This window comes from Bacillus rossius, chromosome 1 (genome assembly GCF_032445375.1).
Source record: "Bacillus rossius redtenbacheri isolate Brsri chromosome 1, Brsri_v3, whole genome shotgun sequence".
NCBI lineage: Eukaryota > Metazoa > Arthropoda > Insecta > Phasmatodea > Bacillidae > Bacillus > Bacillus rossius.
In genome coordinates this window covers 98,308,837-98,320,880 of record NC_086330.1, presented here as the reverse complement: position 1 = coordinate 98,320,880, position 12,044 = coordinate 98,308,837, and the positions used below count along the sequence as shown (strand labels likewise).

The 12,044-nt window shown below is 33.7% G+C and overlaps 1 protein-coding gene across 1 annotated transcript; it reads left to right on the top strand.

The window, feature by feature from the left end:
- Positions 1-485: 485 nt before the first annotated feature.
- On the top strand, positions 486-8,472 carry LOC134529378 (uncharacterized). The gene is made up of 3 exons (XM_063363378.1): positions 486-628; positions 3,544-3,892; positions 7,366-8,472. The coding sequence occupies exons 1-3, from the start codon at positions 550-552 to the stop codon at positions 7,442-7,444; spliced, it is 507 nt and encodes a 168-aa protein (XP_063219448.1). The 5' UTR covers positions 486-549; the 3' UTR covers positions 7,445-8,472.
- Positions 8,473-12,044: the final 3,572 nt, after the last annotated feature.

Below are 12,044 nucleotides of genomic sequence, written 5' to 3'. Positions count from 1 at the left end.
TATATATATGTATATAATTAGCCATCAATGAAAAAATACTAAATTTTTATGAGACACTTCACACACAGGTATTTTGTGCTGAGCATCTTAGACAAGTATAACTCAAGAAACAATAAAATTATCTTCTTTGTATTCCATTTATTCTGCTACAGTTTTCCAAGCCATTAAAAATTATCCACCGTGTTTGCTACACGATTAATGAATAAGCCACTGGTATTATAATATTTAATTTATGATTTAAGCTTTATACTATCATGCACCAACATAATTTCCATAGAGTGATATTCAAGAATTGAAAATAATAATTTCATTTATATACGAAATAAATTGAAACTTTAATCGTCAGTGGTATGAGAGAACCTCAAATATAAATTAAGTGTTTTTGTTGGGAAAAATATTTGGCGGTCATGATTACGATTTGCTGATAAATACCTCAGCGATAAAACTGCTTATAACTTATCTCCTAAGCTAAGAGGGGCCATTAGTGGGTGCTTCACCAGTTGTAACGGTGACAGTCTACAAATTAAATTTTTCTGTTATATTTACAACATGGCAGTAGTGAACTTAATGTTTGTTGCTCTATCGGTAGCAGTTTGCTTTACTTCCACTTTTCTTGCTGAATTTCCAGGTAGGTGAAGTGTTAATGTTGAGCAACGATTTGAATAGGAGTATCTCAGTTATACAAGCACACAGTAAATTTTTTTCTAACTGAACAAAAATATTCATGAAAATGTTAAGATATTTGTGAATTTTTACATTTACATCAAAATTACCGTATCACTACAAAATAGTGTTCACAGTAACTCTGGATTTATATTCTTATCCGGGCATTTATACTTTGTGTTGTTTCAGTACCTCCAGTAGTTAAAGTTATTGGTAAACCATTCTTTGGATAGCTTTTCTGTTTTAACTGCGAACATTAATAAGCATAAAAAAAACAAAGCAAAGTCCAGTTGTTGAGTATTCGATTATCTTTTCTATGGTTTAAAAATAATTATTTCTCTGAAAAATCAATTAAAATATAAATAAATGCGCTATTTTTCGTAAGAACTACAATATTTTAAAAGTATTATCTTGAAACAGTATTTGATAAATGCAATAATAACTATAGTTATGTGTTTCAAGTTGAAATATGTTTCTTGTTCTGCGCACACACAGGTACCACTCAAACTCACGAGGAAGACAGAAGTCAGTTGTATTTTGCAATCTGCTTCCTACACATGTCTTTAAATGCGCTGTCGTACGATATATTATTCTGAATAAATTTTTGCTATTCTTTCAACACTATGTATTTTACAGTAAATTATAATTTTTGTTGGTGCAAGGTACTCAGTAGTTAACAACCTAATTTTTAAAGTGAATATTTTACACTCTGGCTAAATGTTTCGTTGACAGCGAGGTCATCAGAGCCTGATAAACTCAACCACACAGCTCAAGGAAACCGACAATGGAATCGGCCATGGCACACAATATGAAAACATCCGTGCATTTGCCTGTAGTAATTTACAGAAACAACAAAAAATTGAAATCATTTTTTCTTAATTTCGAATCATCTGGAATTCGCGTCTAGTAATTGCAGCAGTGCCACCTCACTCCAGTTTGGTAGTTTTTTTCCTTTAAATATAGGCTTGATTAATTATTATAATAACTTGAACTACGACTGGGTATTATACAGGAAGTAAACATTGCTCTAAATCTCATTTCATATTTTTTAAAAAATCAAGATACACCACCTAATTAGTTATTATTTTCTATTGTCTTTCTATATGTTAAGTTTTGATCGTTCTGTTGTTATTTTCTGTATGTTTTTTTCGTGTATTTTTATCGTAATTTTTTTATTTTATATAATTAATAAACAACAGAAAATTCCAATAAATAACGTCTTCGGAAGCAATAAACAGTCTAACACCACAAGAGCAAGAAGCGAATTGCTGCGGGTATTTGCTAAACGAAGGTTACGATGCGCGTGTAACGACTGCGACCACGATTGTCTCCAGGCTTATTCGGCTGTTGTGACGCGCTGTCGGGGGATAAGGAATTTCAGTCACTAAGAAAAGTAACATAAGATTTTAATGTTGAACGATATTTCTTCGTGGCTTGTGGTGACGGGACCACCGGAATAACAGTGGAGTCAGAACTACCTGGAGGCCGATTCTGATGCTTGTAAATTCGAATTATGTCAGGTATTAATATAAATACTATGAGCACTGAAACCCAAAAATTGATCAAGCAAAAGGAGCACAGGGTAAAAATATTTTTCCCCTAGAAGGGTAAAAGATGCTCTGGATAAAATGACTCCTGAAGTAAAATTTCGGGGTATTTTTAATTTCGGTTACTTATAAAAGACGGAGGTATCTATAACTAATAATATCTTAAACTGGAAGTAATATTTGGACTAAGTTATTTGTATCTTGATATTAAGTCAATAAACCTTAATATCGGTAAATAGCTAAATTGTTAATCGTGTTATTTTGTTTCATGATGCATAAATCTGACAAATTTAATATTGTAATTAGTAATGGGTAGAATCCTAATCTTCTTGAATCCAAATCTCAAATTGGAATCCCAAAATTATTTCGAATGTACCACTCGAATCAGAATCTAGATGTCAAGGGTCCAAAATAAAATAACTTACAAGAAATTAAAAATATCAACTATGATTTTGACATTTAATGTTAAAAAATAAAATTACTTATGAACTAATTTTCCAGAATAAATGCATATTGTAATTTTATTTAGGCCTATATGTACATTTACATGTTAAAAGTATAATATATTGGTGAATGGTAACAGGATATGTATGGAAAAAAAACCCTACTAAACTTCAGAGGTTACCAGTTTTGTTATTATGTAATTTACTCCATTTCCTCTAATATTTGTTTTTTAAATATTTTTCCTCGATTAAAGAATCCTTAATATACAATTGTATTTGAAGATTTGACTGACCAAAAATTAATTTTAAATTAAGTTTTGTACTGAAGGAAAGGGCGTCTACACAACTAAAAAATCTGGTAAATTTTTCAAAACTTTTCTGTTGGAACACCATCGGTCCACCAAGTTTTGAGGATCTCTCCTCCTATTTGATAACCCAGCCTTCATGCCTAACAGGATTTTAAGGCTGGGGCCCCCATGGGCATGGATGCGGATACGCCGCATACGCAACCAGGAGGGGCGTTAGAGCCGTTAGCTATACACAGGGGCTGAGGCTACCCATCCCAGCATGTGCACCACATCCAGCCCCCTACCACACTCAGCTGACCAGAAATTTGGATGCTCCCTTAGCCCTTTGGAGTTGTCATCACTTCTGGCGCCTACCCCAGTCTCTCGCTCTCACACTGGGACTCCTCAATCACCCAGCGAACCCGCGGTCCGGTGGATGCCTACCCAACCTCTTCCAGCTGACCAGGCTGGTAACCGGAGCAGTTCTCGTCGCTCAGAACGTCAGCACGTCATAGGGCTAGGGAAGCCCGTATTATCAGATGGAGGGTACCTGAGGCTCCCGGTGGCCAGAAGGGAACCCTGCAGCCGGCCCGGGTCTTGCAGGAGCAGGAGCCGCCGCCGCGAGGTCGTGGTCCGCCCCGCAACACCGCGCGCGCGTCCCCGTCGTCGAGATGGGCCTCCGCGGCTCGGCGGGCGTCCGCCAGGCCCAGGACGTGCTCCTGTACTCTACGGCCGTGAGGAGGGCTGGCGAGAAGGGCAGCTACCAGGGCTACGCGCTCGGCTTCCGGACCAACGCCACCATCGACCACTTCCGCTGGGTGTACGCCGGCGAGGACGGCTACACCTCCAAGTTCCAGGTCATGAACGGCGGCCTGGGCTTCAAGTACATCACGCTCTACTTCACGTCGCAGGACGACCACGGCATCTACTACAACATCTCCATCTACGGCAGGTCGGTCACGTTCCCACCTAAGTCTTCGTCCACTCTTTCGTGCTGCCCTTACGTTCTTACGCTAGCGTCTCCAAAATATATCCTTTTAAATACTGTTCCGTTACAGTTTTTTTTTTTCAGATACCAAGGTTTATTAACAGTTATTTCTGATAGAGCTGTAGACATATAAGTAATTTATAACATATGTTATTTAAATTAAATGAATCCAATAAAATTGCATTTTTGCCAAAAGAAAAAGTTACCATCTTAAAAAAAAACATTGTGTTAGTTAGGTTGGAATACGAATCCTGTAGCATATATGGCCATTCCTATGCATTATAATCTATTAAGTTATATCATTCGCTTAATAATTTCCTTTATGTTAGTAGTAACATTTAACTTTGTAGCCACTACATACTGGAGATGTAGGAATATAATCTTCCAGCTTACTATTAGACAAATTATTAAATATTTAATAAGGAATTTCGTGCAACCAAAATCAAAGAGAGTTTTTCAGTTTTTGAATAGTTTTTGTTCTTCAATGTATCGTTACCCATGTTATATTAAAAGGCAAAATACATCAAGGAATCACTGAAACTGTATACCACTATGTTCTGTTGAATATAAAGACTTCAAAAAATAAAGTTTTTTTCGACCCCTTATTAATGTCACATTTGAAAACAATATAAATATAAAAGCTAATATTGTAAATGTCAATTTTAGTGAATTTACAGAACTGAAAAATATTCTTTATAATTAACTGGCTATAATACCAGTAAACTTGCAAGAGGACTAAATTTTTTTCTTCCTGTGTTATAATATATTTTTTGTCGTATTATCTGCTATTAATTTTTGAATCTCCTAATACGCACCGAGATTTAAAGTAACATAATATTTGAGAGCTTTTTCCTATTCTTAACAAATTGAAAACTCCTAATATTTTTTTATTTTATTTTCCAGTTAATAACTTTTAATTAATATTTAAAACACAATAAAATTATTCACTAACCCATATAAACTTCAGTAAACATTTCAACTACCTGATGAATTTAAGTTTTATCATTGGTACTTATTATAAATTTGATTGTATTACAACATTACGAGTTTTAAAAATGTCCTGCGGTTTATGCATAGGTACAGTTGTTCACGAAAATTCCTATAAACCAGCTTCATTTATAAAAAAAAATTGGTTGTCTGTAAAGTTGGTTTACGGACGATAGTTTAACGTGACAACGTCATAACAAAACATCGATGAAATGATTGCATACTTTTATGAATAAAATTGAATCATTTTTATTATAATAATAAAAGAATAAATACATGAAATTATACTAGTAATCAGATTTTTAAAATGCAAGAATAATATAATTAACCTTTATTGCCGAATTTGTTGTTGTAATAAGCAATGAAAAACACATTGACCTTTCACTTCACTTTATAAACAGTCGACGAAACAGTTCACGTGTAGATGACTTGTAATTAATTTTAAAAACTGGCGCTAAGCTACAAAGTTAAAATATAATAATTATGAACAAGTTTTCATATAAATAATGTGTAATCAAATATCTAACATAACATTTTATTACTGCACTCGCCGACAGATGCTACATTTTTTAGTAATAAAAGAATAAATACTTGAAATTATACTAGTAATCAGATTCATTTTCTTACGTACATTTTACATAGAAATTATTTCATATTACACATTTATAAACAAAGTTTTAAGTTTTCACTTCTGTCGGTGCGGCGCAAGCGTAAAATGAGCGTAACGGGACACAGTGTAACGGAACAATGAGCTTAACGGGACATAGCGCAACGGAACAATGTACGTAACGGGACACTTTTTCTTGCGTGCAGCCGGCGTTCATCGATTTATTAGACGTTGTCACGTCAAAAAATTAAGTAAAAACTATCCCGTACGGCTAAGTCTACAGGTTCAGGTGGACTTTGAAGAAACTATTTGTTATGAAAGTTCTGTTAACATATAGTAACTTCTGAAACATTTTCAGAATTTAAGGTGGATAACATCCTATATGTTTGCGATAAACCATTTTCTTATATTCCATGCAAAAAAATTTTTTTGCATGTTTTTAAGTGTACGCATCCAGCCTTGAATAAATAACGAGTAAATCGAACTTCATACAATTCTTACTAAGCTAGTTATGAATTTTGTTAACATTCTAACACTATATTTCATCCCTTGCACATATAATTAATAGTATAATAATTTGTTTTGAACATAGTGTAAGATATGTTTAGAATTTTTTGTCAATACGTTTGTACGAATTCGATTGTGTACGTTGTTAGGAAGTTTAGAATTTATTTTAATCCTACCACTGTTTTTTCAACCCCTTGCAGTATTATTTCTTATCAATTTGAATTTATTGCTGTCATAATTCTATATCACTTTTTGGACTATTACAATACATTATAAAGGATTTGATATTTTACCTACTGAATGGGTTATGATTTTGCTCTTTCCACCCATTGCAGTAATTATTGGTAGTATAAAACTTTACGTTGGACAAGGTTTAGATAGTATTTAGATTAATTAAAATAAATAAAAACGTATAAAATAGAACGCATGGCACAAAATTTGTATGTTTTCTATTTCAATTCCTTGAGTAATGGGTTGTCCTACGAACTATGGCTTTCAAGCGAAAGTCTTAGATTATATTTAGAAGACATGCAATCAATTGTTGCAGAATAAATAGTAAGCTAATAACCTAATGAGGGAATTACGGAATTTTTATACTTTTATAACTTTTCTTCCACCCTTTGCAGTAGCCTAATGGTTAAAAAAAAATATCTCAGAAAGAAAGATAATATTTAGAATTCTTAGAACAAAAAAAAAGTCTTTATACTGTACATGGTACGGCAATTATAATTTATATAGGGCCTATATATATATATCGGTTTTGCAGCAATTGTTTGCAAACATGTTTTCAGGCAAAAGTTTAAAATAATATTTATATGGTATACAATGAATGTTATGTATTGCCTACTAAGGCGGTTATGATTCTTTTTGTCTTGTTCCGTCCTGATCACCGGTTGTTTCAAACCTTTGAGATAAGGATGGTCATTTCAAAAAATTTGCGGGAAATATTTTTGATATTACTCTACCGTAATGTAGTTACTTCATACGGATGCAATATTTTTCATAATAATAAGTCTAAAGTGATTTTTTTAATCAAAAAAAAATTCCCCATTTATACGGTTTTGGTCGGATTTTACCTATACTCAAACGAACTCAACCATGATTTTCCATTAAGTTTTATGTTCAGTTGGGAGGTGATTATGTAAAATTACGGAAGCTATCATATCAATAAAAATTTGATATAGGTCTATACAAATTCTGGACCTAACGGTGGTTTCGGGGTCTTTGGACCATGAAACGAATAATTTTACAAACATTTCTCTGAATTATCACCACTGTAACAACTATAATAGGTAGACTTTCTTTAAAAAAAAACCTCATTGTCCTTTTTTTTCAGGTACGACAAAACGTTTCAACCATTCTTAGAACCAGATAACACTGAAGATGAGCCAACCGAAAAGAAGGTTATTGTGTGAATTATTACAATATATTAAGCTTAGTGAATAGCAAATATTTGTGAAAATATTACCAATAAATATATATATTACTGTATAACCAAGGGGAAGCAGATTTCTGACCTTATACGCTTCACATTAAATTATGTAATTATTTAAATGTAAATTACAATTTCTTCAGGATTGTTATTAATTTATTAAATAAAAGTAATTTTTCAAAAGTATATTAATAGTGTTTAAATTGTTGGCTTGATAAAATTGGTTTAAGGATTGATATTAATGATTATTTAGTTTGTGAACAATAGGTGTGAGCTTAAAGGTGCATAATTCTCACATTTCAATGTAAGTACATTCCAGATAAACTTAATACGTTAAACTAATATATAATATTTTCTTTCAGTCGATAAGGCGTAAAAAAATATGAGTTTGGCAATCTTAAAATGTTACCAGTTGAAAATTTTAGTTAAGTTTGTCATGTATAATTTTATATTCATACATTTTTTGACATTGATGACTGTCGAAAACTGATGATTAAGATAATGTTTGCATTACAAAGGTTTTATTTTTTTGCATTAAGCAAATTTGTAACACTGAAATGTCTTGTACGAACCACGGCAAGATCAATATTAACTGAGACAAAGTCAAACAGGCGAGTAGTTCCGAACATATCCGAAGTTGGCCACTCGCTCGTGCAGCATCACGGTTTGACTAAAAAGTACACCATATTTAAAACAAAAATAATTTTCACGACTATTAAATATTTGAAAGGAAACTGACATAACATGACTCTCTTTTAGTGTTGATAATGATCAACTAAGCATGTAGAACCATACTACTCGTCTGAGAAAAAAATTCAGGGCGTATTTAGTGTGATACTTTTCTTTAATTAGCACAAAAACATGCCCTAAATTTTACTTTCACAAAGAAAAATAAAAAAAAATAAAAAACAGGGGATCATCAAGGCGTCTGACATTGACTTAGTTATTCTTCAGTTTATGTACGAAACACACAAAAGCGTTGTAAAGATGAATAAAATATTTTGGAACGAATCAGGTTTATTTTATTTATTTTTCCCGTAGGGCGGTACCAATTTCCCGAACTCCTTCCGCTATTGTAATCCCGCTGAGCCAGTAGAAAAAAAGAGGTGGTCCGGGAACATGTAAGCTGGATTAGGGAGCTCAAGCGAACGACAAGAAAGGGCGAAGAGAAAGTCGAGTAGATAGTCATGGAGAGAAACTGCAGTGGTCTTGTTTTCCGAGTATACTTTGGAGATACTATGGCTGTGCGATATTTTACAGACTCGTGGGATATGCACAGATAATCATTAGTATTCCGTTTGCCCCAAAATATATATATATATATATATATTTAAAAAAATTACACCTGAAGGAATGTTTTATGGATATCGCGATACATATTTTAAATTATATAAAAATATCATCTGAATTTTCTTCCTTACAAATAAACCCACGATATTTTCGCTAATTTTATTTAATGTAGCAAATACGACTTGAATTTCATATACATGCATTTGCTTCTGGTAGATAACTGACACGCCTTAGAAGAATTTGTGAAAAAATGGTTAACCAATCACGTGTATTCCGGTTGTTGACCAATAAGAATCCTTTCCTAAAAGGCTTTATTATGTACAAGCCAGTTGAGCCTAACGGTGAGTGATGTAAATTCGTGAAAAAGTATATTTTTTTTTCAAGTTTTAGAATGTTCTGAAAATGTATTCGACTAATATTATTTGTATTTACCTTAGGTAAAACTAAAATTAAAAAAATAGTAAAGGAAAAGGAAAGAAAAATACTATTTAGACTGTGAAGAATTTTCACTAGACAGGCTTTAAATTTGCTTTTTGCGTGGTAGCAGAGAAAAGTACAATTTTATATGCGGGTTTTTCTTTTTCTTTTGTAAATTGATTACACGGTATCTTTTTGTGGCACAGTGGAAGTGTCTTAAAACATATATTTTAATGTATCATAATATGCATCCCAAACAAATAAGATTTATATATTATAAATAATGGTTTTATTATATACTTATAATTAATATATTATTGTTACTTTTTAAATTACTTAGGTGTAAACAATTAAAATATTAATTTATTTTTCTGGCAAAAAAAATTATATTTATAATTGCGTAAGCAAATTTAAAAATCCAAATAATAAATTTTAATATAAGATAAATATATTTTAAATTTGTAACCAACTACCACAAATGTAACTGCATCACATGATTTGAAACCTCGTTTAGTTTGACGGAACCATTGAGTGGTATCTGGTGCTGGTTCATCGGCTCGCTAACTCAATAAAACTTAGTTCTCTCGCCCGTTAGGGTTTCAGTAATCAAAACTTGAGTTAAGAACCGATGCTATATCAGTAGTTGAAGATGGAGACAGTATTTTTTTTCTGGAAGTCAGAGGGTGTTGGCGCTTCGCTTCCTCTCTTCCAGCCGCAATGCGTTCGAAGACCGCTGGCTCGGACGGCTCCACCGAGGTCCGAGATTGCCTCCGGTCGAGAGAAGTGCGCTAATTATGCGACGAATTGCAAGAGTCCTTTCGCTTCTGGGCGATGACGCGACTGAGCGAGACGACTCGATTGGCTTAATGAAGAGATGCCTTAAGGGAGGGGGGTGCGGGGGTGCTGCCGACGAGGCGCCTTCCGGAGAGGCGGAAGTGCGCGGGAAGGGTCGGGAATCGACCCCCCCCCTAATTCCCCGCTTCCGGTCGGCGACCGGAAGTCTGCCAGCGGGGCGGTAACGACCCGTTTGTTCCTCCGGAACTCCTCCGGTCTCGAGGGGTTGTAGCGACACGTGAAGAGTTCCAATACTCCGTGGCAAAGAGTAGTTTTCTTTCGATGCTGATACTCTTGCCCAAGAGAATCAATGATTAATGGCATCGAGGAGCTTTATAACGACACCGATACTTTTGCCCAAGATTATCAACTATTTATGGTGTCGAGTATTTTTTTTATCGCAACGGATACTTTTGTTTACGATACTTTTGCCCGAACGTATCTGTATTTTATGGTATGGTATGGTTTTATAAGATACCGATACTCTTGCCTAAAAATGTCAAAACTTTATGGTTTCGAGTAGTTTTCTTTCGATACCGATACTTTTTTATTAAGGTACCTGCGTCAAATATGGCCTGTTTCCTTAATATGGCCTAGTGGCGGTAAAATGTACTTCGTTCAGTAAAATCCGCTAGGTAGCGCCATTGTACAATAGATAGTATCAAATGTTTCCCGCGAAATACAATAGGGAGCGTTACGGGTATATTGACTAGCTACAGGTCCAAAGCCAGTTTAAGTATGTTTTCAAGTCTTTTTTGCTTTTATCGGAGCTGTTTTATTCTATAGTTTAAATTTTGCTCTGCAAATCGATTGATTCGATGGCTGACGTAGCTGCTCTGGCAACGAATTCTAGCGACAGGTGCGGAAATAACGTGTGATTCGCGTCAAGAAATTATTTTAAAGAATTGTACGTTAAATTTTGTGCGCGAGTTTCGTATCATAAGTGTATTTACAACACGAGAACACACGAATTAGTTCGTTACCGAAGTTAGATGTTAAACATCTTTGGTTAGTATTGCAAGACTCGCTCAAGTGTTTGATTTTCTTTTTTAAATTTTGTATCTTCAAACAGCACTTAGTGTCTCGCACTTCTTCAAATAATTAATATTTTCTTGTTTCGCATACAAACTCAGATGAAAATTAATAGAAATTCAATATTTCGGCAATATCCTTAAACAATTATTCCTTCTGGTATATTTCTATGTTTACTTTATCGTACATACTTATTGTAACTCACTTTGCAGGCTCTAAGAACACATAACATGAGGAGTTATATAAAGCCTTATAGACCTGTCTAGGTACTTAAATTTATTATTGTTTTGACAGAAACCAGGAAGCTGTAAGGGCGAAACAGCTACGCCCAACAAGTGTGTACTCGTCTCTATGTATAAGTTAGTGAGCGGGCCTGCATTCTCCTCGTCGTGTTACCTGGATATTTAATTAGCGACACTAGCTATGCTTTTATTGTTTGGAATGTGAAAGATACAGTAGGGCGAGAATGCCCATTTTTGACCATGTCCAAGGACAAGTTACTTCTTCGATTCTAAGTTTTCACGTCCGTGAAAACGATGGCGTTATCAATGTTCCGTCCAACATCTTTAAGGATGAAAAAAATTATACGTTATACATGTTGGAGGACTTTGAAAACAAATTATTTCTAAACGCAAATATGTTGAAATCAAGACTTATGCAAAGTTTATACTTATCATCTTTTCTTTTGAAAACTAATTGAGAATAACTTTATTTTCTTGTAAAAAGATTAATGTATAACTTTTCAAAACACAAATTTACATCTATTTTAAGGGAGCTTTAATTATTTAGTAACGATTGAAGTGACATATTGCGCAATATTACCTAAAAAATCTTTATTAATTAAAAATGTATTGGTCAAAGATGCATATCATTATTAACATATAAAAAATAAATAGAAATTGCTGCTCCTATTTGATGTTTAGTCTTAAATATTTCCGTGAATTTCTTTAAAGAAAATGTAATTTAATAACTTTTATGAAAGGTGCGTACCTTCTATAATATAAGTTTGG

Bases quoted from the DNA above. Each gene is read 5' to 3' on its own strand.
- LOC134529378 (XM_063363378.1), top strand. From the start codon at position 550: ATGGCAGTAGTGAACTTAATGTTTGTTGCTCTATCGGTAGCAGTTTGC. The intron at 629-3,543 runs GTAGGTGAAGTG...CGGGTCTTGCAG, and splicing joins TTTTCTTGCTGAATTTCCAG to GAGCAGGAGCCGCCGCCGCG. The intron at 3,893-7,365 runs GTCGGTCACGTT...CTTTTTTTTCAG, and splicing joins AACATCTCCATCTACGGCAG to GTACGACAAAACGTTTCAAC.